Source organism: Nuphar pumila, chromosome 2 (assembly GCF_984573655.1).
Source record: "Nuphar pumila chromosome 2, dmNupPumi1.hap1.1, whole genome shotgun sequence".
NCBI lineage: Eukaryota > Viridiplantae > Streptophyta > Magnoliopsida > Nymphaeales > Nymphaeaceae > Nuphar > Nuphar pumila.
In genome coordinates, this window is record NC_143250.1 from 123,733,273 (window position 1) to 123,759,301 (window position 26,029).

Below are 26,029 nucleotides of genomic sequence, written 5' to 3' on the forward strand. Positions count from 1 at the left end.
CAAGTATACTCTTAGAAAAGCCATGCTGCTGAATTTCCATGGAGAAACTCTCAAACCAAAACCGAGATGCCTGTTTTAAACCATAAAGAGACCTTCTCAATTTACAAACCCATGTAGCCGCATCATGTTCACTATATCCAGGAGGTTGCTCCATATACACCTCTTCCTTCAAGTCCCCATGTAGGAACGCATTCTTGACATCCAACTGGCTAAGAGACCAACCATGCTGAAGTGCCAAAGTGAGGATCACACGAATGGTGCCAATTTTGACAACAGGGCTAAAAGTTTCCTCATAATCTTGCCCATATTGTTGTGTGAATCCGCGTGCAACAAGGCGAGCTTTATATCTTTCAATGCTACCATCTGGTTTACGCTTGATCTTGTAAACCCATTTGGAACCAACAACATTTCTATCAACAGGTCGAGGAACAATATCCCATGTATGACATTCATGAAGTGCTGCCATTTCTTCGTTCATAGCTTCAACCCAAGCTCGAGAATGGGCTGCCTGATGGAAAGTAGACGGCTCTTTCTCTTTGGCCACATTGGTTAGAAACAACTGAAAGTCAAGAGAAAAATTGTTGTAACTAACCCAACGATGGATAGGATGCCTTTCACGTGTGGATCGTCGAAGAGGGGGAGCCTCGTGAGATGGAGTTGAAGGGGCTCCTCGACGGGCATAAACCAAACCTGAAAACCGTGAAGGTGCATCCTGGATGATGGAGTTGTCTGCTTCAAACTGAATTGGTTCATCAACAACAGGATCTCTGATAGAGTCATATAGCAAAGTATCACAAAGTCATGGATCATAAGTAGTTTGCTCATATACCTGAGAAGTATCACAAGTGCTGAAATGGTCATCATCAAAAACAACATTTCTAGACACCTTAATCTTACCCAAAATAGGATCATAACATCTATATCCTTTATACCCATCGGCATATCCCAGAAATCTGCACTGAACTGCTCTGTCCTGAAACTTGTTACGTAAAGAATGATCCACATGGACATAACAAATGCATCCGAAAGCATGCAAATCATCATAAGAAGGGTGAGAACCGTGAAGCAAATAATAAGGAGGCTGATCTCCTAATAATTCCATAGGCAACCTGTTAATGATATGCACTGCAGTGTGAAAGGCCTCAGTCCAAAGAGAGAAAGAAATATCAATATTGTGCATCATACTTAACGCGGTTTCAACAATATGCCGATGCTTACGTTCTGCTACTCCATTCTGTTGTGGAGTGTAAGGACAAGAGGAGTTACGTGTGATGCCATGGTCCTTTAAATATTCACTAAAATCATGAGATATGTATTCTCCACCACCATCACACTGGAAATAAGTGATATTTGAATTGAAAAGGTTCTGAACAAGAGCATGGAATTGTTTGAAAAGTTTGAACACTTCAGATTTAGATTTCATAAAGTAAATCCAAGTGTAACGAGTGAAAGAGTCAAGAAATAACACATAATAACGAGAGCCAGATAGAGATGAAACAGGAGCTGGGCCCCAAACATCAGAGTGAATAATTTCAAATGGCTTGGAAGCTCTTTTATTGATACTTTGAAAGGGAAGTACATGACTCTTGCAGACATTACAACTAGGACACTTATGATCTAATTTGACTTTGGGAATAAAACCCTGAGAAGACAATTTGTCAAGGAACCCTTGACTACAATGACCTAACCGACGATGCCAAGAAACTGGCTTATTACATTGCATAACAGAAGAAGACTGACTCAAATAAGCAGGAAAAGATGGAGACACGGTAGATGACGTCTTCAAAGTCCCGGGGGCTGCTTCGAAGACGTACATGTTTCCGCGTCGTTCACCCTTAGCGAGCATCTTCTTGGTTCGAAGGTCCTTAAGACAAACAGAAGACGGAGTAAATTCCATGGATGAATTTGTTTCATCAACCAATTTAGAAACAGATAAAATGTTTTTCTCAATGGCAGGAGTGAGTAAGACATTTTTCAATGGTAGTGTAGATTGTGACAAAGATAGAGATGCATTTCCAGTATGAGAAATAGGGTGGTGGGAACCATCTCCCGTGACAATAGTGCCAGTGCCAATATAAGGAACCATGTTGGAAAGTTTACCTGCATCAGAAGTAACATGTGCGGCTGCTCCAGAATCAATATACCAAACTCCATCATCATTCTGACGCAAATTCATGTTGTTAAATGCAGTCATCAGAATTTGTTGCACATCATGTGGCAACCCTGCACTCTGTCCCTGATCAGTACCCTGATGTGCTCGAAAATTTCCCTGCGGCTGCCCCTGAAACTGTCTAACATTCATCTGTCCAGCTCTTGGTCCTGGCCTCCCTGCCTTGTTGCGATTCTGTGGGTTGTGCCAACAATCTGCTTTCACATGGCCACGCTTGTTGCAATGGAAGCAAGTAGGGACACGGGTACCTCTAGTGGCAGGTGGAGCAGTAGGAGTAGGAAGGAGTCCTCCACGGCCCATATGAGCAGCAGGTGGACAAAATGAGGTAGACCCAGATGTAAACATGACAGGATGAGGATCATCAATAAGATGATCTTGAGTCAAACTAACTTCATACTGTAGGAGTTTGGCCTGTAAATCCTCAAAGCATGGAAGTGTAGAGGCAACCTGTAATGCAGTGCAAAACATACGATATTGGGGCCCAAGGCTTCCCAATACCTGCTGAACAACATCTCTGTCAGAAACAGGATATCCAATAGCGGCCAACTGATCAATGATAATTTTGATATCCCCTAGAAATTCAGTAATGGTCTTAGTTCCCTTTCGCATAGATTGGAACTGTCATTTCAGTTGAAGTGCACGTGATTCAGAAACCTGTGAATAAGAGTGAGCAAGATGTCTCCATAGTTCTGCAGCAGTAAAATGGTCAGAGATAGTTTGTAATATACGATCAGATAACGTGGCAGTCAAATAGGCAACCACAGATTGGTCCTTCTGAAACCAAACATCATACGCAGGATTTGGAATAGCAATGCAACTCACCTTCCCATCATTACCAGTTACCTCTTGCGTAATAGTCATAGGTGGGGCGGGTGATCCCCCATCCAGATGCCCGGAAAGACCATGACTTCGGATAAACGGCAGAATTTGGCGTTTCCAAAGTAAGTAGTTATCATGAGTTAATTTGTGAGAAACAAGTTGAGAAAGAAATTCGGGGCTGATTTTAAAATCCATAAGGAAGAAGATCAAAGATGAATCAAACAGCACGACAGAAATTTGTAGGTTGTACGGACAGAACCGTACGGACAGAAATTTTTGAGTTTTGGAAATCACGATTTTTTTTTTTTAGTTAATCGTGCAGAATGTACGATTTATCAACTATATTGCAAGAAATAGATAAGAAATCACAAGAAGTTTGAGAAAAGAGGCACTTTTGAGAAATGAGGGTTCCCAAATTTGGGGAAAACAGAAATTAGGGTTAATAAAATTGGGGATAACAGAATATGTAAGAAGGAAAAGATGCACGATATGAGGAAATGAAGAAACGACGTCGAAATATAGTGATTCAACGGAGAAACAACAGAGAAAAGATGAGAAAAAAAAAAACACTTTCCTTGAGAACGCCCAAAAACGCACGTCAAGGTCCTTAGGGGCCTTCCAGATGATCGTGATTACCACGCCCTTTGCTCTGATACCATGTGAGAAATCAGATGTGGGAGTCACCTTACTATCGTAGCAAGAGATAGAGAGAGAGGTAAGAGGGAAGAGAGAAAAAAAAAATGTTGGGCGGCAATAATGTCTTCTCCCCTTTCCATTGATATTTATATGTTGTACGAGTGGTACAATACAGTACAATAGTACAATACAGTACAGTATGTTGTACAATACAGTACAATACAGTACAATACAGCACAATAGTACAATACAGTACAGTATGTTGTACAATACAGTACAATACAGTACAATACAATAGTACAATACAGTACAGTATGTTGTACAAGTGGTACAATACAGTATAGAAATATATTCATTTACATATACATATTTAACACTATCTCATTAATAGGATGCCATCCTCCTCTTTACAAAATATCACTCCCATTGAAAAACTTATGAAAGTCTCTACAGACTACTCTAGACTAAGAATCTTTGGGTGCAAATGTTTCATATTTACCGACAAAAATGATAAACTTTCCCCTCATGCAATTCTATGTGCTTTTCTAGGATATGCTGAAAATCAGAAAGGTTATAAATGTTTTGACTTCAAAAATAATAGACTATATGTGTCTAGAAATGTTTCCTTTCTTGAAAAAGAGAGTTTCTTTGATTTTGAAAAACAGTATTCATTTTTGTTAGATCTAACATCAACACCTGATGAATATGATCTTGACTGTAACTTTGATGATGATCGAAGAATTGTTGATTTTGATCATAATGTTGATGATGAAGAAGTTCATAGGGATACTAGTATTCAATATTTCAGGAGACAAGAGTCTAATGCTCCATGTGCACTTGAAAAGTATTCTAACATTCCAACTAGACGATCATCTTGAGTCTCGAGGCCTCCAGGAAAGTTTGTGTCATACGAGTCCTCACCTACGTATAGGGCAGTTATTGCATTAATTCACTCATATGAATAACCATCCACATATTTCCAAGCAAGAAATGATATCAAATGGATAGAAGTCATCAAAGTTGAATTAGATGCACTAGAAAAGGCTTCTACATGGACTATTCAAGATCTTCCTCCAGAAAAGAAAACTATAGGATGTCGATGGGTCTATAAAATTAAAACCAAGAGTGATGGTACTCTCGAAAGATATAAAGCCCGATTAGTAATCAAAGGTTATGCTCAAGAATATGGCATTGATTATGAAGAAACCTTTGCTCCTGTGGCTCTTATGACAACTGTTAGAACCTTAGTTGTGTTAGTCTCTATTAAGAAATGGTTCATTTTTCAAATGGATGTCAAAAATGCCTTTGTAAATGGAAAGCTAGTTGAAGAAGTATACATGGAACCCCCTACTGGTTTAAGTATTCCTAAAGATAAGGTCCTTCGTTTAGAAAAAGCCCTTTATGGTCTTAAACAAGGGCCAAAGCCTGGTATGATGGGTTTAGTCGTGTTATGATCGATTTTGGTTTTCAATTTTGTTTAACTGACACTGCTTTGTTTGTTAAGAATTTTGATGCAGGAATCATTATGCTTCTTCTTTATATGGATGATATGATCAGCACCGGAAGCGATAAACAGGGAGTTGAAACGATCAAAACACTTCTTAAATCTCATTTTGAAATGACAGATTTAGGCTTATTAAGATGTTTTTTTAGGCATTAAAGTTGCTTATTCTCCTAGAGGATATTTATTATCTTAAACTAAATTTGTTTTTGATATTGTTTCCAGGTCTGGTATTACTGATGATAAGAAAGTTGATACTCTAGAAGTAGTAAATGTTAAAATGAAGATTGATGATGGAGAACTCCTTGCATATCCAACTCTTTACAGACAACTTATCGGGGCATTTTCCTATCTATCCATTACCAGACCAGATATAGCACATGTTGTTTACACAGCAAGTCAATTTCAACATGCCCCCACTTTTGTTCATATGGGAGCAGTCATGCGTATTATCAGATACATCAAGTCCTCCCTTTCACGAGGACTTTTCTTATCATTTTCATCTTCCCTTGATTTAATTGTATATACTGATGCTGATTGGGGAGGAGATCCCAATAACAGACACTCAACCACTGATTTTTGCGTTTTTTTAGGTGAATCGTTGATTTCGTGGAGGTGTAAAAAGCAGCATAAGGTATCTCTCTCATCCACCGAAGATGAATACAGAGTCATAACAACCACGACCATGGAAGTAGTTTGGCTCTGACGACTGTTTGCTGAAATGGGAGCTGAAACAACAAAAGCTTCACAGATGTATTGTGACAACAAAAGTGCGATCTACACTGCTAGTAACCGAACATTTCACGAACGCACCAAAAATATCGAAATGGATTGTCACTACGTCAGAGAGAAATATCTACACAGGACAATTGATCTGCCATATGTTACTTCAGAATATCAGTTAGCAGACTTCTTTACAAAGCCTCTTGCTGCTCCCCGATTCCACTTTCTCTTAGACAAACTTTCGCTCATTATACTGTAAGTTTGAGGAGGAGTGTTAAAATGTAAAATTGTAAATATATATATATATAATATTATTATTATTATATATATAAATAAAATATTTTTTCTTTTCCTTTTTTGTAATTTATGTTTTTCTTTTAGTCGTCTAGTTCAGTTTGAACTAGACTGACTTTGCTAGTCAAGTCTCAGTCCAGACTTGACTAGCAATAGAGTCGTTGGACACGGTCCAACGGCTCTATTTAGAGTCGTTGGACTGTGTCTAACGACTCTATTGAGTCCCCTCTCCCTGCAGTGTGTATATAGGGGTGCATCCCCTCTTGTAATGTATTCCCAAATGCTCTTTAAGCATTTAGGTGTTTTCATATCAATAAAGATTATTTTATTTCCTATTTGTTTCCTATTATACCCTTTTTAAGGGTTATGATTTAGTGTCTTTCTAGACACTTTCTTTGTGAATCTAAGTTCATGATTTGAAGATCCTCATTTCATTTCAAGAATGTGGAAGAGGCAATGAGCTATTCTATGTGGAGAGAGGCCATGTCTCAAGAGATGGATGCATTGGACAAAAACCAAACACAAGAGGTAGTATCATTACCAAAAGGAAGGACCTCAGTTGGATGCAAGTGGGTGTACACACTCAAATATAAGGCAAATGGATCCATTGAGAGGTACAAGGCACGCTTAATAGCTAAAGGGTACAACCAATCCTATGGTGTAGATTATCAAGAAATCTTTGCCCCTATTGCTAAATTGACATCTATTAAAGTTCTAATTAGCTTGACAACTCATAAAGGATGGGAACTACACCAACTTGATGTAAAGAATGCACTCCTTAAGGAATCTTGAATGAAGAGATATATATGAGTTTTCCTCCGGGATTCAGCTTATCCAGCAAAAAGAATGAAGTGTGCAAACTGAAAAAAACCATATATGGACTAAAGCACTCGCCTAAAGCTTGGTTCAAGAGATTTAGTACAACTATCACTCAGTTTGGGTATATTAGAAGTACTTGTGTTCATACTCTTTTTATCAAAGATGAGAAGAAACAGTCAATTTTAACTGTTTATGTTGATGATATTATAATTATAGGAGATGATAAAGAAAATACTCAGAAGCTCAAAAGATACCTGCATGAGGCATTTGACCTTGGCCCCTTGCCTTATTTCTTGGGAATTGAAGTGCCGAGATCTATGTTACTTGGACACTGACACGGATGTCAGTGTTGAACATGGGAAGAAGTGTCGGACGCAGCAAGTCTTAAAAAACTACGTACTTGGAAATGGCTACACACGAGAGAGAGAGAGAGAGAGAGATGAAAACAATATCATAAAATATAAAATGCACATTCCTTTAAATGCAAAAAGTCAAAACAAGGAGTGTGAGATGCTTGATGTGTGATGGATACTTCCTAGGTAAGTATCTTCCAACTCCAAAATACTCAACACTACTTTAACAAGTGTCCACAAAGTTGAACGTCAGTGTCTATGAACGCCTGTGTCACGTGATTAATCTGAAGACCGTGTAGCATATGAGTTGAGTGCTAGACAAGCCTTGAGGAGGAGTGATACGCAAGAGGTGCCAAGAAGCACCAACAAGCAATGCAATCCGAAAGGGATGAAGGCACAATGTCCAAGAAGCAAATTTTATTGAGAGGCAAGCCAAGCAACACCTACAAGATATGGCACAATTGCACAATGGACGGTCTTGAAGAGTGAGTTTTCGAGAAGAGCTCTACCTACCAACTTAGTTGTCAAAAGCGCTAGTCGGAGCCTCAGCGGAAGACCCCTAAAAGGGCTAGTCGAGGCCTAGGCGAATCTAGTCAACCTAGGCAGGACCAGAAAAATAAAACATCAAGAAAAGCAAAAATATTACAATAAATAGTTAAATTTAGTAACAAACATATGATTGTAACTATGGATGAAGTGTGTCATTCAGTGTAACATGTCGCAAAATTCATGAAATTGCATAATATTGAACACACACCAAAACTTTGGGCGCACCATCTAATTACTCTATATATATATATAGATAGATAGATATATAGAGAGAGAATGGGGATTATTTGTTAAAATATGTTATTCTTACATATATATATATATAAAAGTATATATATAATAGGTAATACCCCTCTAGGGTATTTTTGTCTTTTCACTCATACGTAATAGATGTTGCCCATTAGGGGCAGCCTTGCCTTTTTTATTTTTTCCTTTTTTCTCTTTAAATTTGTATGTAAGGGCACTAAGGTCAATGGACCTTAGAGCCCTTGGGAGCTCTCCAACAACTCTATGAGGCCTATTATAGCCTATTTAAACGGCTCCATGGCCCCTCTCCATGTATGTTATTCTTTAGCATTTTAATAAATTATTTGTATTTATTTTGTGCTATTTTGCTCTTTGTGAGTGATTTGTATTAGCCCTTTGTGGCTTATTGTATTTTGCGCATTAGTAGCTTTTGTGTTGGTGCACACTTTGTTCTCTATAGCCCTTTAGTGGCATTGTTTTTGTGGAACATTTTATTTTTATTACATTATCCTTCCCCTGTTTCATTAGGTCACTATTAGGACCCTCCAAAAGTCATAGTTGCTAGATGTCTTATGCTCGATCTAAACCGTTAGATGTGTTTATAATTGTTGTTGAATAGAGAACATGCAATTGATTAGGCATCTTTATGCCTATATGTGTATTTTAAAGAGGTAAAAAAATCATCGGTTGATATCATATTAAAATTTCATGATAAAATGTTCACATTTTTACATCAAATCAATTTGAAACAAAGCGTGTTTCTCAATAAATAAGTATTGATAAACACACGTAATGGTTCGAATTGAGCATAAAACACAAAATACTTTGATATTTGGAGGGTCTTAACAGTGGCGTAAAGAAAACGGGAACAAGATGAACCTCGTTCTCATATATAACAGATTTTATATATGTGTGTGTTAAAAACACATTCAAACATGTAAACAACAAAACTAAAAAAGAAAGAAAAAAGAAAAAAAGGGAAAAAAGGAAGAAGAAAAAATAAGAGATGGGAGGGGTGAGAGGAGGAAGGAAAAAAAAAAGGGGGGTAAAGGAAGAAGAAGAGAAGAAGGAGGGCCGAAAAGAGAAGGAAGAAAAAATAAGAAGGTGAAAAAGAGGAGCAAAAAGAAGAAGAAAAGAGAACAAAAAATAAAGCTTTTAGGGTGAGAAGAAGAAGAAAAAGAAAAACATGGAGACAAAAAAATTAAAAAAGAATAACAACCATGTCCATGCGGCCTAGGCTTGGACAACCTAGGTGTAGCGTAGGTGAAAAAATAGGACTCCACTGCCTAGACCCATAAGCCTAGCTGGTGGCTATGGGCCTAGCTCGCCTAGCCGGTGCTTAGGCACTGCTTTTGATAACTAAGCTTACCAATGAGTTTCCCTCTATAGGTATTAAAGGTGTTACCCCTCCATGAATAAAAGAAACCTGAAAAAACACCAGGGGAACCATAAAAAATTCCAAAGGATGTTCTCCCTCGTCATGGGTGGGAGCATGTACGTTGCAAGTAGCTCATGGGCACCACTTCTCCTCCTAGGCTAATTACAAGGCAAAAATGGCCCATTGAGCCACGCAAGGCTTTCGGTTGACTAATACAAGGGATACAGAAACACAAAATAACCCAGTTACAATGTGCCACGGTTAGGCACTCATGTGCACAACAAAGTGCAGAACTTGAATATATGGTTACGGAACAAGGTATCTATGAAAGTTTGTGGTTAAGATCACTACTTTTAGAGTTGAAATTGAGCTTAATTCACCTAGTTCTTTATTTTGTGACAATAAAGCAGCTATCCAAGTAGCACCAAATCTGGTTTATCATGAGAGTACTAAACATATTGAGATGGATTGTCATTTTATAAGAGAGAAAGTTGAAGCAAAGTTGTTCCCCCTTTGCCACATTCACACTTAATTTCAACTATAAGAAATTTTAACCAAGGGTGTAAATCAAGGCCGTTAGTCAAGGAAGCGGTAGCGGGAAGCGAAAGCAGGAAGCGAGGCACTTCTAAAATTTTAGGAAGCACGGAACAACTTAGAAGCGAATCGAGAATCGTCTCTGAAGCGAGTAGAGAAGTGAACTGAAAGCGAACTAGGAATCGAACCAGAAGCGAACCAGAATTCAAAAAAGAAACGAAAAGGAAAGTGACCTAGGATTTGAGTGGAAAGCGAAAGGGAAGTGAAAATGTAATTATATTTTTTCTAATTTACCAAAATAGAAGATTTATATTATCATTGACAAAATAAAATATGGGAAGATAACATTAAAGTTGATCTATTAATCTCAAAATTGAATTATGTGCAACCATTTAATATATGCATCCTGTTGCAAGCATTTAATAAATAATACATCAAGAAAATTCATATTTCATATTTTTGTTGCAACCATTTAACAAATGCATCACGTTGCAAGCATTTAATAAATAAATTCATCAAGAAAAAATCATAATAAACCCACAGAGGTCGTTGGAGCTTGCTAGAATTCATTGGAAGTCTGGGACTCTAGAACAAGAGAGGTTAGGGTTTGGGAATTGAAAATCCCAAACCATACTCGGTTTTCGTTTTCCATATTTCATGATATTTCAAAATGATCATTTTACCCTTCTAAAAAAACTAAATTTCTTTTATTGTTTGGGTAAAAAAAATTTATTAAAGGTTAACCTAAAATTCTCCAAGCCCCCCAAAAAGGAAGGCTATTGGAAAGTGAGCTTCCCAATAAATAGAAAGCATGCTTCCCCTTTAATGGGAAGTGTGCCTCCCATTTAAAAGGGATGTTTCCCTCCGCGTTTCAGAAGCACTGCACTTCCAAAGAACGTTCTGGGGAGCGTGCTTCCCAAGCCCTATAGGCGCTTTCGATAACCTTGGTGTAAACAAATCATGATTGCAAGATATTAGCAGAAAGTTGGGGATGTTTGATATATTTTCCCCAACTTGAGGGGGAGTGTTTAAGGAGTTATATTTTTATAAAGGGCATAGTTGTCTTTATTTCTAAATTTGTGTAAATTGGGCTTTACTTTTGCTTATAAGGGAATTTTGGTCAAAGCCTTTATACTTTGTAAATGATGTGTATAAGTTGCAAAAGAAATGAATGAAAGGTGCTTTTACCCCTGGTCTTCTCTCTCTTCCTTCATCGCCTCTACTTTCCTCCTCTTCATCTCTACCCATCTCTTTCTTTTACAACATCAGCACCTCAAATAAGCTTAAAGGGGACTAGAATGGTGACATGAGAAGAACCAATAGGTTGTAAGAGTGATGATACTAATGATTATGGCAGCAGTCATAATGGTGGTAGTGATGATGGTAATGGTCTTAGTTGCAACGCTAGGCACAGCCTAGGCGGTGAGCCCCTAAAAAGGCCTAGGTGGTACCCCAAATTAAAAAACATAATAAGAAACATGTATACTGCATAAAATCAATCAACAATAAGCGTAAAATTAATGTTTAAAAAAAACATGGGTCGGATCCGGGTCGGGTTCGAACCCGACCCGGATCCGAACCCGGTACTCGGTCTTCCCCACCCCACCCCCACCCCCACCCCCCGAGCTTTATTTAAAGAGGGCTCGGGTTAGGGTTTCTCAAGAGAAACCCTAACCCCACACCCTTCCTGTCTGCCGTCGCAGCCCCTTCGCCACCTCTCTCCGTCCGACCTCCAGCCGTTGACCGACAACCTTCTGTAATGAAGTATGCGGAAGAATCAAGAATGCAAATGCATTGACAATGTCCAACAATGGACTTGGCGCAAAGGCACACAAAGAGGTAATCCACTAAGGGATAATACGAAGAGGCCTTACAAGAAGGCTACACATAAAAAGACATACTCTTTTTATTAAAGGAGGAGCTCTTAAGAACATACATTAGCACAAGGGGGAGTACCCTTATTTATACACTCAAAGGACCACAAGGGAGCTCCCAATAGAGTCATTGGGAGCCCCCAACGGTCACATTTGTGACCGTTGGGGGCCCCAACGACTCTATGGCGGTGGGCCCTATGTGGCTTAAAATAAAGAAATTAAAAAGGAAAAAAATACATAAAAAAGAAGAAAATACATACCCCTATCAGGTATTATGTGAAAAGACCATAATACCCTTATTGGGTATTATGGTGTACAAAGAGGAATATATATATATATATATATATATATATATATTAACACCCCCCCCCTCAAACTTTACAGGGAGATGACTAAAAGTTTGCCAAGGAGAAACAAGAAGCAGGGAGCAGGAAGCGCTTTAGTAAAAAAGTCTGCAAGCTGATATTCAGATGTGACATATGGCAGTGTAACTGTTCCACGAAGATACTCATCACGAACATAGTGGCAGTCCATTTCTATGTGTTTGGTCCGCTCATGGAATGTGTGATTGCTGGCAATATAGATGGCACTTTTATTGTCACAGAAAAGCTTTGAGGCACCAAAATTTCAACTGCCATATCTTGAAGAAGGCTTTGAAGCCACACAAGTTCCATTGTAGTAGTTGTCATAGCCCAGTACTAAGCCTCAGCAAAAGATAATGAGACTTTCTGTTGTTTCTTGCATCTCCAAGCAATTAGAGAATCACTTAAAAAAACACAAAAACCAATAGTTGAAATTCTATCATTTGGGTTTCCTCTTCAATCAACATCAAGCAAATTTAATGAAGAGTGAGGATAGAAATAACCCTTTAATTAGAGTGTTTTTGATGTAGCGAATGATCCGAAGAACGACACTCATATGCACAGCTGTAGGAGCACGCTAAAATTGGCAAGCATAGTGAACAGCATGAGCGATGTCAGGTCTAGTGATAGTCAAATAGGTGAGAGATCCAATGAGCTGTCTGTAGGGTGTAGGATCTTCCAGTAGAACCCCATCCTCCAATCGTAGTTTAGCATTGATAACCTCTAGAGTCTTCACCTTTTTATCATCCGAAATTCCAGATTTGGAACATATATCTGCAGCAAGCTTCATCTGTGATAATATATACCCTCAGGGAGAGTATGCAACTTCAATGCCAAGGAAATATTTGAGAAAACCTAAATCAGACATATCAAAATTATCTTTTAACATATTTTTAACATTAATAATACCAATTTCATCATTGTCTGTGATGATCATATCATCAACATACAATAAGAGAATTACAATACTACAACCTGCACATTTAACAAAGAGAGCAGTGTCAGTATAACATGAACGAAATCCCAACTTAATCATGATAGCACTAAATCTATCATACCAAGCCTTAGGGGTTTGTTTAAGGCCATATAAAGCTTTTAATAGTTTAAGAGTTTGACCTTATTCAACAGTAATTTTCGGTGGAGAATCCATATATACTTCTTCATTTAATTGGCCATTAAGAAAGGCAATTTTAACATCTGGGGCAAAAGTCTCCTTATAGTCAATGACATATTCTTGTGAGTATCCCTTAGCTACTAATCTTGCTTTAGAGCATTCTAAGGAACCATCACTTTTTGTCTTAACTTTGTAAACCCAACGACATCCAATAGCTTTTTATTTGGAGGAAGTTAAACTATTTCCCAAGTTTTAGCCTTTTTTAAAGCATCTAGTTTTACCCTCATTGCTTCAATCCAATGTGATATATTTTTTGCTTGATTGTAATGCGAGGACTCATAGTAAGAATGTAAGGCTATTAGACAAGCTCTACAATTAGGTGAGAGAGATATGACTCATAGTAAGAATGTAAGGCTATTAGACAAGCTCTACAATTAGGTGAGAGAGATTCATATGAGACAAACATATTAGGTGAAATTGATTCTCTAGAGGATCGCCTAAGGAAAGTTTCTTTTAGAAGTTCGTTAAGTCGCGAGAATTTTTCTAAAGCACTAATAGGTTTCTCTTGCTCACGCCGGGTGTAAACATGGAGATTGTCACTATGAGTTGGTGGTATTTCAGTATTATGTGTATCTTCACCATTATGTGCATTTTCTAATATTTTCGAATGACTTAAAGAGTCATTATTTATATCTTTTAAAAGATCACATATATTTAATTTCATTTTGTTTAATATTTCAAATCCATTCTCATCTTCTAAAAAGGTCACATCTTTTGAGACATATAGCTTATTGTTTTTATAGTCAAAGCATCTATAGCCCTTTTGATTTTCACCATATCCTAAAAATACACATTCAATTGCCTTTGGTGATAATTTATCTCTTTTATGTAAAAGAACAAAGTATTTACATCCAAAAATATGAAGACGATTGGAATCGAGTGTTATTTTAAAAAGTTTTTCATAAGGAGAGATGTTATTTAATTTTGAGGACGACATTCGATTGATTAAGTGGAGGTTAACACGGCTTCGGCCCAAAAAATTTAGGAATATTTTTAGAAATAAGTAATGATCTAGTGGTTTCGAAAATATGCCTATGTTTTCTTTTCGCTAGACGGTTTTGTTGAAGAGTTCTTGAACATGATCTTTGATGACAAATGCCATGTTGTTTTAAATATGTTTGTAATTCATTTGGCAAATATTCTCCACCGGAGTCAGATCTAAGAATGGATATGTGACTTTGAAATTGGTTTTGAATTTTTGCACAAAATTCTTTAAAATAGTTAAAGACTTCTGATTTAAGATTAAGAAAATAGATCCATACATATCTAGTATAATCATCAATAAACGTCACATAGTATGAATAACCACCTTTAGATAGAACCGGAGATGGTCCCCACACATCTGAATGCACCAATTCAAAAGGTCTTGTTGAAATAAAGGTTCTCGTAGGAAATTGAATAAACTTCATTTTTCCAAAATGCAATCTTTGCAATTGATATATTTTTCTTTACAAAATTTGTTTCCAAAAGAAAAAAAATACATTTTAGAATAACTTGCATGTCCAAGTCTTTTATGCTATGTTTCAATACTTTTAACTTGGACATAAGTACAAAAAGAGTTCGTAGGGAGCGTCAAGTGATCCATATAGTAAAGATCTCCCTTTCTATGGCCTTGCCCAATCCGCTTCCAGGACTGGAGATCCTGCACAAAGCACCCTTGAGATGAGAAAGATATTTCACATCCATGGTCGGCAATTAAAAAAACGAAAAAAGGTTGAGATTTAGTTTAGGAACTATTCTTACTTTTGGAACAAAGAAATTTTGAAAAAATTTAGGATCTAAAGTTCCAATGCCATTTATTTTGAGAAAAGTTCCATCGGCCGTAGAGACACAAGATATTTTTGAATTGGTGCATACATTGGTTAAAGCACTTTCACGGAGAGTCATGTGAAAAGAAGCTCTGAAATATAAAATCCAAGAATACGTACCGGGAGGTGACGAAGAAGCAATGGCGGCACCGAAGGTGGAGGAAGTAGCCTTTATGATTTGTTGAAGAGCCATGAATATTTGACCAAGTGTGTCCTTGAGATCCACGTTTTTGCCTTCATCTTCTTTAGTAGAGGATTCCTCAACGAAAACCACCTTAGGCTTGAAAGTCTCATTCAATTTTGGGCATGCAGGTTTGATATGTCTCGGCTCATAACAATGATGACATATAATCATCTTCCTTCCACCATTCCCTTGCTTTCCAAAATGAAGAGGTTTGTAGGTTTTAACATGATTGTCGGGTTTAGATACGGCAAGAACTCCATCCACACTTTTACTCATGCCATGCCGAGTCTCTTCTTGAGTAATTTCGGCAATGGCATCCTCTAATGGAAGAAGAGTGGATCTATGCAGGAGTGAGGATCTTACTTGTTCAAATTCGGGATGAAGCCCAAATAAAAATTGAAACAATCTATCTTATTCCATTTGTTTTTGTCTAAGCTCCACATCCTCCATAGCCACCCATTTAGGCTCTAAAAGAGCCAATTCATCCCACAACGTGTTTAGAGCACTATAGTAATGTTGGATGCTCATATCCCCTTGTTTCGTAGTTCTAACTGTAATGCCCCAAAAATCCAGGACTTGTAACTTTTAGAATAGTTTAGAAAGCTTTGAAATCACACAATTATCAGTCTAAATAGTACTTCAGCGAATAAATGATATTTTTAAAACAACAAGTCGATGGACCTTGAGCGCATTACAGCGTAAACTTTCCTTCACCGAATTCCGCACAACTATTGAAATCAAATGGTTTTAAAATGCAATTTCAATTATTGCGAATTTGGTTGTTGAAACCAAGAAGAAGATTACTAAAACAGTTTTAGTAACTCAAGGTTTAATAAAAAGAGAAATTTTGAAATACACTTTATACCAAATTTACCAATATGTCCTCAGGAGCGAAACGTTAGGGAAAGAGCTCTATCTTGATCTCATCATGCCATCGCAGACTGTAATACCTATCCATTACCTTCCCATAAAATGGGTCAGTTTCACTAAAAACTGGTATGTGCACATACAAGACAATATAGAACATAGTTAAGCAGAATAATTTAATATGTCAAGTAGACAGGCAATTATATAGCAATTTAATTTCAACATATTCATGGAACAACTATCATGAGCACAATGCGAAAATTACTACAAGCATTTCACTGGCACAAGTAGGCTAACTATTACAAGCAAAGAACTGCCTAAGAAATTTAACTAGCAAAATACAATGATACATCAACCACACACACAATTCCATAAGTATTTAACATGTTGCATACTATAACCTTCATACGTGCATAATTCAACAAATTGTGTGATCGAATTTAAATTGTGTTTCGATATTAACTGGCCAAGTGGGTACGCACAAGGCACGACTCTAGAAACAGCCTAAACTGATCCGGGGGTTTATTATGTTGTGTATTTTATGATAACCCGGATAGCTGACTGAGTCCGCGCCTAAGGGGACGGTCAGTGACCAAGAGAGAAATCCCCAAAGCAGCATAAACAATGGATGCATCCCGAACATGGAGAGCTACCACCTAGGATAATTATGGTAGTCCCCTTCCCCTAACTCCGATGACTGAGGAAGCCGAGTCTTTTGCTCGTAACTGTCATTAATGGCTTGTCCATCGAAGTTTTTGTACCTTCTCATCCTCTCTCCAGACAAGAGTCAGCGGTTCGAATGAGTACATCAGGGTTAGTTAACTGAAAACCCATTCTACGTACTCTGGTCTTTTGACCAAACTCGAGTATCTTGTCGGTGAAGGCAAAATCATCACCTATTTAGGTGATCTTAGCATTTTGTTATTTGCACTCGTCGAGGTTGTCATAACCTACTCATCCAATCATCGCAACGTAAGAAGACGTACTTGTCAAAAAGTACGGTCGGACTTGTCAAAAGTACGACTACGATGAAAGGGAAATGGTTCCACAAAAGAAACCCCAACATATATTATTTACAAAAGAATTAATACAACACAGTTGGCCAAGATAAGTCTTGAATTCATTTCAACAATATTTTGCATATTTCATGATGCAAGGTCGTCTCGGATCTCTCGTCCGATCAACAAAGTACTTAACATGCTTTGTATGTCTAAAAGTACACTATACTGAAAAAGGGAGGTGTGTGGGCTTCTCAAAAGGAACACCCAACACACAACTTCATAACGATCCAAAGAATATAAGAGTGCTCATTTGGCACGATTCATCCTTAAAAGCCACAATGCCACATCGAGTCATTCACACAAGGCACATCACTATCAATCTTGCATCCAAAATTTATCTTAATATCGACATGATTTGCACAACACGCGACACTAGGTTTAATAAATGAAGAATGGGTCCCTTCAACAGAACCCCACTCATTCATAGGCTCATGCCCCTGATCGGGGTTATTCGAATTGGGTCGCAATTCAAATTGGGGTTATAAAACATTTCTCCCAAGTGTGGACTTGGGAGAGCCCAAATGTGACTTCGCAATCCTGCGAGACTTTAAAACTTAACTTTGCAAAAGTTGTGCAATTTGAAGAGCACTAGGTTGGCAGAAAGAAACTCGCTTTTAAAGAACTGCAATGCACAAGCACAACTTCTATTGTTTTGAAAACAAGTGATAACAGGATAGGCACAAGACTACATTTATGTAAGTACATATTTACTATAAATGTGAGCATATGCAGGTTATAACATGACAACAAGCAACTCTCGACTTGCGATGTCGCACATCGAGGGAAAAGCACATAAGTAATACACGAGGTACCAAAATCATGCCTTGGCCACTTAGATAGGCAAACCCATAAGGTCATAAGTAATACATGAGACACGAAGTCGTACCTCAGTCAAAGGAAACATGCAGGCAAAAACGTATGCAAGCAAACAAGAGCATAGGTATTGCACGAAGTACGTAACCACACCTCAAACTCATAAGCAACTATGCAAAATAATGATCGAAGAATGAAATTCTACCTCGACCCATGAGCATACAAACAAGATAATACGTAATGCAGAAGCAATATAACTCTAAGCATACTTAGCATGGGCATCTTAATTATTTTAACTTAAATAGGTTCATCTATTGCCCTTTATGCGACTTTACCTTACATCGAAATGTTATGAGGTTGCGTCGCTAAGAGCGTTTGAGAGTATAGGCGATGCGGGGGCTCGGGTCGCGGGGTACGAGTGGAATCTACAGGAAACCCAATGTTAGTATGAAAGTGACCAAAGAAGGGGCAGGGAGTAGGAGGCCAGGCTCGACTCACAGGCCAAGCATATCCTTGATCTTCAAGGAGGCTACGAGGAGTGGTGGGCTCGGCTGTCAGGCCGAGCCCGACACTAGGTTGTAGGGTACCCAATTCAGGGAGGGAGGCAGAAGAGGGAGACAGAGAGGGGCAGAGCATCACCCCTGCCGACCAAGCCAAAGGCGACAGGGGCCTTGCCACTGCCTGCCGATGAAAGACACAAAGGGCAGGGGCGAAGCCCCTGCCGAGAAGGTAAAGGTGGCAGGGGCTTGTCCCCTGCCGATCTATCGAAAAGAGGCGACAGGGCCATCGCCCTGTCGGCCTGTCAGAGAAAACGAAAGGTAGCAGGGGCTCGGCCCCTGCCGAGCTATCGAAAGAAGGGTCCAGGCGACAGGGGTTCGGCCCCTGCCAGCCTGTCGGAGGGCGAATGAAAAAGAAATCGACAGAGGCAAAGCCCCTGCCAGACCAAGGGAAAGCATGGCGTTGGGGTCGCAGCCGTCCGTAGGGAGCCGATGGCATCGGGGGTTGCGAGGTTGGGACGCCAGCGAAAGGGGCTCCGGCGAGCTGCGCAGGACCGAGGGTGAGAACCCAAAGAGAAGGAGCAAAATGAGGGAACGAGAGAGAGAGAGATTGGGTTACCTGAGGGGGATGGCACGGTCGCCGGCAACGGCTTGCCGGAGGGGAGAGGGTTGCGGCTCATGAGGGGGGCAAGGACAGGGAGGCTGTCACCCTAAGCTGGGCGCCGGTGACGGCGATGGTTGGGATGTACCACCGAGAGGGAAGAGACGGTGGCCAACGACAGGTGGTTGCCTGCGTTGGTCTCGGCAAAGAGAAGAAGAGGGTGGAAGGAAAGGAGCATCGACGGAGATGGGGGTTCTCGCGATCGTCAAGGTGTCTGCCAAACACAGGGAGGAAGAAGACAGAGGGGATGGAGGGCGTACCTGGAAGAGGAGTGGCGTCGCTGCCGGTGTCAGGCTTCCTTGTGAGGTCGCCGGGGACGGCGATTGGAAAAAAGGAGGTAGCAGCGTCGGGGCTTGCTGGAAATCGCAATGAGATAGAGAGAGACGTTGGGAGGAGAGGAGGAGGAGGAGAAGAAGGGGGCACGTCCACCCTCCCCTCCTGGGATGCTCTTAAAGAGCTCAGGGGCGATCTTCGGGGAAACCCTAAAGGGGTTTCCTTATCCTGCCGAGGGGGTGGAGCGGCGTGGGCAGGGCGCGGCGCACAGGGGAGGGTTTTATTTTAAAACCCTCACCCTGCATCGGGTTTTAAAACCCTAACGAGGGCGGGCCTGGGTCGGGTCCCGACCCGACCCGGGTCCGAGATTTTTTTTTTTTAACATGGGTTTTACACTAACTTTCTCTTGCAAAAAATCAGCTCTTGCAAGATCTTTTTGGGTATACATACCCTTCATAAAAAACCAAACTTCATTGGCTCAGCGAAATTTAGCAATATTTACACATACCTTGAGTTCAATGTTGTTCATAAACCATGCTAGGATTTTTGCATGGTTGCTTTCCCAATCTTCCATTTGTGGTTGATGGTCTTCAATTGCTTTGAGGAAAGCATCTCCATCAAGAGCTTTTTCTTGACCTCCTTCATTCTTAGTGAGCTCAAGTTGAGGTTTCGGAACGGACCCCATTACATAACCCCAAAGTTTTTTTCCTTTGAGGTTATTCTCCATTGTGGATGCCCACATCATGTAATTTTTGCCATTTAGCTTGAATGACAGGTCGATCTTGGCCTCCATTGCTCCAATAAGAAAGTATGAGAATAAAGAAGAGAGAGAGTCACGACTTCACCTTACAAGAGTCGAGTGGCTCTGATACCATGTAATGAAGTATGCGGAAGAATCAAGAATGCAAATGCATTCACAATGTCCAATAATGGACTTGGCACAAATGCACACAAAGAGGCAATCCACTAAGGGATAATACGAAGAGGCCTTACAAGAAGGCTACACATAAAAAGATATACTCTTTTTATTAAAGGAAGAGCTCTTAAGAACATACATTAGCACAAGGGGGAGTACCCCTATTTATACACTCAAGGGACCACAAGGGGGCTCCCAATAGAGTCGTTGGGGGCCCCAATGACTCTATGGTGGGGCCCCCTATGTGGCTTAAAATAAAGGCATTAAAAAAGAAAAAAAAGAAAAAGAAATACAGAAAAAAGGAAAGAAGAAAATACATACCCCTATCGGGTATTATGGTGTACAAAGAGGAATATATATGTACCGATACATATGTTAACACCTTCACCCCTCTCGCTGCTCCCCCTCTCTCCCGCTTCGGTTCACCGGGCACCCAACCGCCTCCCTTGTCTTCTTTGGTTCGCCGGCGGAGACCCGACGTCGGCGACACCCTCCTCCTTCTGACCACCTCTAAGGTAAACCCTCTCTCTCTGTCTTCCCTCGTTGACTATGTCTTCTTCGTCGTCCTCGACTTCTTCTTCTCCCTGTTTGCACAGTGAAGGGGCCGAGCCCCTCCCTGCCTCCCCGTTCCTTCTGTATGCAGAGGAGGGGTCGAGCCCTCCCCTCTGTGTCTCTTCCCCCTCCCCTCTTCGTCCTCTCCTTCGTTGCCGGCAGGCAGGGCCTGTCGGCCCTCCTTTTTGCGGGACAGGCAGAGGTGAAGCCCTGCCACTGAAGAGGTTCGGCAAGGGCTTGCCCTTGCCCCTCCTTTTCGCATCAGACAGGGGGATCGGCCCCCTGTCTCAAGCCCGGCTCGCAGGGAAGGACCAAACCCCCCCTCCCTGTGCCTCTTATTTGGCAGAGGAGGGGTCGGCCCCTCCTGTGCCTTTTAGTTCGCAGAGGAGGGTTCTGTTTGCTTCGACAGGCGAGGCGGGGCCCGTCCTGTCAGCCAAGCACCTCTTCCCCCCGCCTTCTCTTGTGCCGGCAGGCATGCCTGCCCTCCCGATCGGACAAGGCCTCTTCCCCTATGACAGGCAGGTAGGGCAAGGCGCTGCCTCCTTGCTTTTAGTCCAATAGGGGGCCTCACCCCTGCCACTTGCTCGCTCCAACTCTGACAGGAGCGACGCCCCTGCCAGGTGCTTTATAACCTGGGGAGCAGGTAGGGGTGTTATCCCTGCCGCTCCTTCTCCACGGCAGACAGGGGTTTCCCCTGTCTCTACCACCCTATATCCAAGGTAGGGGTCGGGCCCCCTGCCTTCGCGTCTTCAAGCAGGGGTTGGGCCCCCTGCCTTCGCGCTTTCCGGACATGTCTTCTTCCTTGCCTTTTCGATAATATGTTAACTTGTAACTTTGCAGCTTACGCAACGGAGTCCACTCGTGCCCCATGGCCCGAGAACATCGTCACCTATGCTTGTAGGCGCCCGCAGCCTCGCAACTCCCCAAAGTAGGGAAAAGTCGCGCAAAGGACGATAAAGGACTAAAATAACACAATATGAACTAAAAATCTAAAAATGGAAAAGGACAAATATATATGTATATGTATATGTATATCTATATACGTACGCTTTTAACTCAAGGATGCAGTTTCGCGATCCTTGTCCTTTTACTTTCTTTTCTTTACACTTTCGATCGTTGTCGCGCTTTTACGTGCACAGGCGCCTTTCTGCATTTAAATTCTTGTCATTACTTTCATGTCTTTACGCTTTCTGTCGCCGTCGCGCTTTTATGTGCACAAGCGCCTTCCTGCATTTAAATTCCTGTTGTTACTTTCTTGTTTTTACGCTTTCTGTTGATGTCACGCTTGATGTGCATAGGCTTTACCTTCACACTTTTGTTTTCTGTTGTTTTTTCGTTCCTTGCCGCCGCCGCGCAATTCGTGATCGTGCCCTTGTGGCTCCTTCCGCACATTGCCTCGCAAGGCGTGCAGGAGCACCTACCAACTTTGCTCTTTTCAGTAAAGATACGAAGTTGGGTATAGGTGCTTTAGTCTCGAGAAAAGGGTTCCCGTGCGGGGCTTCGGCTTTTCGAGAGTGTGGATGTTCAAAGCAAAGCTGGAGCACCCTAGCTCCTTGCTCCACTCCGAGTTGATGCACTTCAGAGTGTTTTGTTGGATCCAGAGCGATTCTAAGACTTGCATGATACTTTCTGTTTCGCAATATGTTAAGCATGCTAAAAACTACTTGTTGTACATTATGCTCATGTGAAGCACTGTGTTGGGTTCTCCTTGAGAGACCCATACCCTATCATCGTAATCATCCACTTAGATGGATGATTCTACGATGAGTAGGATGAGAGGTCGTAGAGAACCTCGAATGTGCGGGACGCACTTAATGAAACACATACAGTATGGTTACAATTCGCCTTCACAAGCAAGATACTCGAGTGGGTCTAACAGACGAGAGCATGTAAAATGGGGTGGTGGTTAAGAAACCCCCGTCATGCCCATTTGCCTCCTACAGTTCATTAAGAGAGAGGAATGATGGTACAAAAACTCAGATGGACAGGTCATTCACGACCACCCCACAGGCAAATGACTTGGCTTCCCCAGTCATCAGAGTTAGGAGAAAGGGACCCATGATTATCCTAGGTGGTAGATCCCAGGTAGTTCTACAGAAGTAGGATATATCCATGGCCACGAATGCCCTCGAGGACTTCGCTCTTGGTCACTAACCGTCCTCTTGGGGAGCAGACTCAGTCAGCCATCCGGGTTATCTAAAATACATGGTATAATAAACCCCCGGATCGGTCTCAATTGTTTCTACGTTTCGTGTCTGTGCGTACCCACAGGCTAGCTAATATCGAAACAATAAATATATTGTTCACACTTTTGATCACTTATGAGATGTATGATTTGTTTATGCTTAACTGTAGTAGTTAGTCACTCTTTGCATGCGGAATCAATTATCCATGTTAGTTCATCCCTGCTTATGATATCAATTGATTGTGCTAATATAACTTATTTTCTGTATAGCTAGTTGTTCTTGCTTTCATAGTTGTAAATTATCTTAAACTGCTTATTATATGGTTATTTCAGTTTCTTATTGTCTTACTTGCGTACCTACTAGTTTTTGTTGACTAACCCATTTTATGGGCAGGTGACGATTAAGCAGTCTACTTGACGGCGATGACGCGATGCGAGATTACTCGAGGCCTCACTCTCCTGCTCACAGTTTTTGAGTCTTGGGTCCTTGATAGAGTTTTGGAGTTTTGTCTTGGAAAGAATCCCCAAACTTTTGTACAAATGATAGTTACTAATGAATATATTTTGATCTCACTTTTTGTCTTGTAAAAATGCTTTTGATAGTGGTTTGAGCAAGGATTTTTGTGCTAACGTGTCCAAAGTTGTCAATTTGTTCTATTTTCAAAATAAATCATTTTTGTTGATTCTTTAAAAATAAAAACCCTGAAAAACCTTTTTATTTTCTACGTAGTTTTCAAAGATTTGCAAGTTTGAAATTTTGGGGCGTTATAATAAGCAATAGACAAATAATATGTCAAGCAATTATATTACATAACCTTAACCTGCTCAAACAAATTAAGGATAAATTAACAATTGAATAAACAAATCATACAACTAACAATGTTAATAAACAATACACAAAAAATAAAATCATGTATACAAAAAAAATAAAAACAATAGAGATAATATAAGCAATAGACAAATAATGTCTTATTCTTCTTCTTCTCAACAATAGACATAATACAAGCAATAGACAAATAATGTCTTCTTCTTCTTCTTCTTCTTCTCAACAGAAGACATAATACAATCAATAGACAAATAACATGTTTTTTCCTTCTTCTTCTTGTTCTTCTCGAAAAAGAAGAAAATAAATGATGTCTTCAAAAAAAATCTTCAAAAAAACAAAACTTAAGCGGCCCCAGTCTAGGCGGTGCCTAAGCAATAATATAGGGCCCCACGGCCCAAACTTGGTCGCCCAGTCGATGGGGTTGTGCCGAGGTCGCCTAGGCGGCACCTCCTTTGGTAGTGATAATGGTGATGGTGGAGAAGTGGTGGTGGTGGTGGAGAAGTGATGGTGATGGGGGTGATGGGGCAGAATTGAAGAAAATGCCCCTATTTTTGGAAAAGAGGTTGGAATTTATAAAAAAGCTATTAAAAAAGTAAAAGTAAATGATCCAAACACCAAAACTTGCTATTTAGAATAAGTATGAATGGCAAGGAGCACTTTATGAAGTGATCCAAACAGGAGGTAGGTAATAGTCAAGGCTACATCACACACACACACACATACACACAGAGAGAGAGAGAGAGAGAGAAACATGCTTTTCCTTTGAAGACAGAAAGGATTTCAAGAAACTACAAAACAAGAAGGAAACTTTTCAGACACAGCAGCATTGCAAATGCTTTTGTCAGTAAAAATGCTATCTGAAATATACCCATCATGAAAATTGTTTTAATTGCACAACTGTGTCATTGAATTGATACATAAATACCACGAACCATCTAGAAGCTCAATATAGCCTGGCGATAAAGCCATTAATGCAATCAACAGGAAACATCAAGAAAATAAAAATATAAAAGAAATAAAGTTTTAGCAAGAGATGATAGCTCATCATTTTATGTAACCTTTTCCACTGGAGCTATTTTCTAGCATAACTAGCTAGAATTCCCATTCCCATGTTTTTGTCACATCAGATTGATTTGTTGTTCTATCTATGAATATTTTTGTCCTAATACAACAAAGAGAGTTCAGAAAAGAAACTATGACGCATCAAGACATCTGTATGAATAGCAGAAAATTTGAAACTAGACAAGAAAAATCAATAGCTCAGACCACCAGTCAGAATCCAAGACACTTGCAATAACTTTTTCCCCAAGGAAAATGGAGTTAAACCATGCAAACAAGAGCTCCTTTAAAAGAGAAAACAGAACTTATCCAGATAATGTCGCATTTCAGGAACACTCTCACAACCAATATTAGCTAGTAGGAGCACACTTCAAATAAGGGAATCTAGAAACGCTGGCCATTTTCAATCTGGGAGGAGATCTGTTACACCCCAGATCAATTTGATTTATCAAAGAAGAACCAGTTAAAGTTAGCCAACCTTTGATGTAAGGGTGGAACCAGTTATGCTGATGAAATTTGCTCCTGCTTCAGTGGCAAGTGCCTTTGCAAGAAGAGTTTTCCCCGTACCAGGAGGACCAAAAAGCAATATCCCTTTGCATGGCTGCCAACAATTCCAAACAATTTGAAACCAATCAAGTCATTACAATAAGAGCAGCAGCGAGAAAGAGCAACAGTGACTACCAACAAACAAAAATTACTCGCAAGAGGTTTCCATGTGAAAATAGCTCAGGCCGACGCATTGGAAGGATAACAAGCTCATTTAATGTCTTCTTTACATCTTCAAGTGCACCAATATCATCAAACTTCACTCCAATCTCATCTGCAGGGACCACCGCAGAAATGAAATTGCTCTCATACTCATCCTTCACAAGGTTCTGTCATTGATGCACACATT

General features: G+C 40.2%; 1 protein-coding gene across 2 annotated transcripts in view; it reads right to left on the minus strand.

Annotated features, from left to right (window-relative positions):
- Positions 1-26,029, minus strand: part of LOC149846991 (uncharacterized) — a 161,913-nt gene that overhangs the window by 41,673 nt on the left and 94,211 nt on the right. For both annotated transcript variants that reach the window (XM_089996729.1, XM_089996728.1), the window contains 2 exons: positions 25,833-26,009; positions 25,613-25,735 (listed from right to left, as the gene is read on the minus strand). In XM_089996729.1, coding sequence (XP_089852855.1) covers positions 25,613-25,735; positions 25,833-26,009 — 300 coding nt within the window. The remainder of the gene's footprint in view (positions 1-25,612; positions 25,736-25,832; positions 26,010-26,029) is intronic.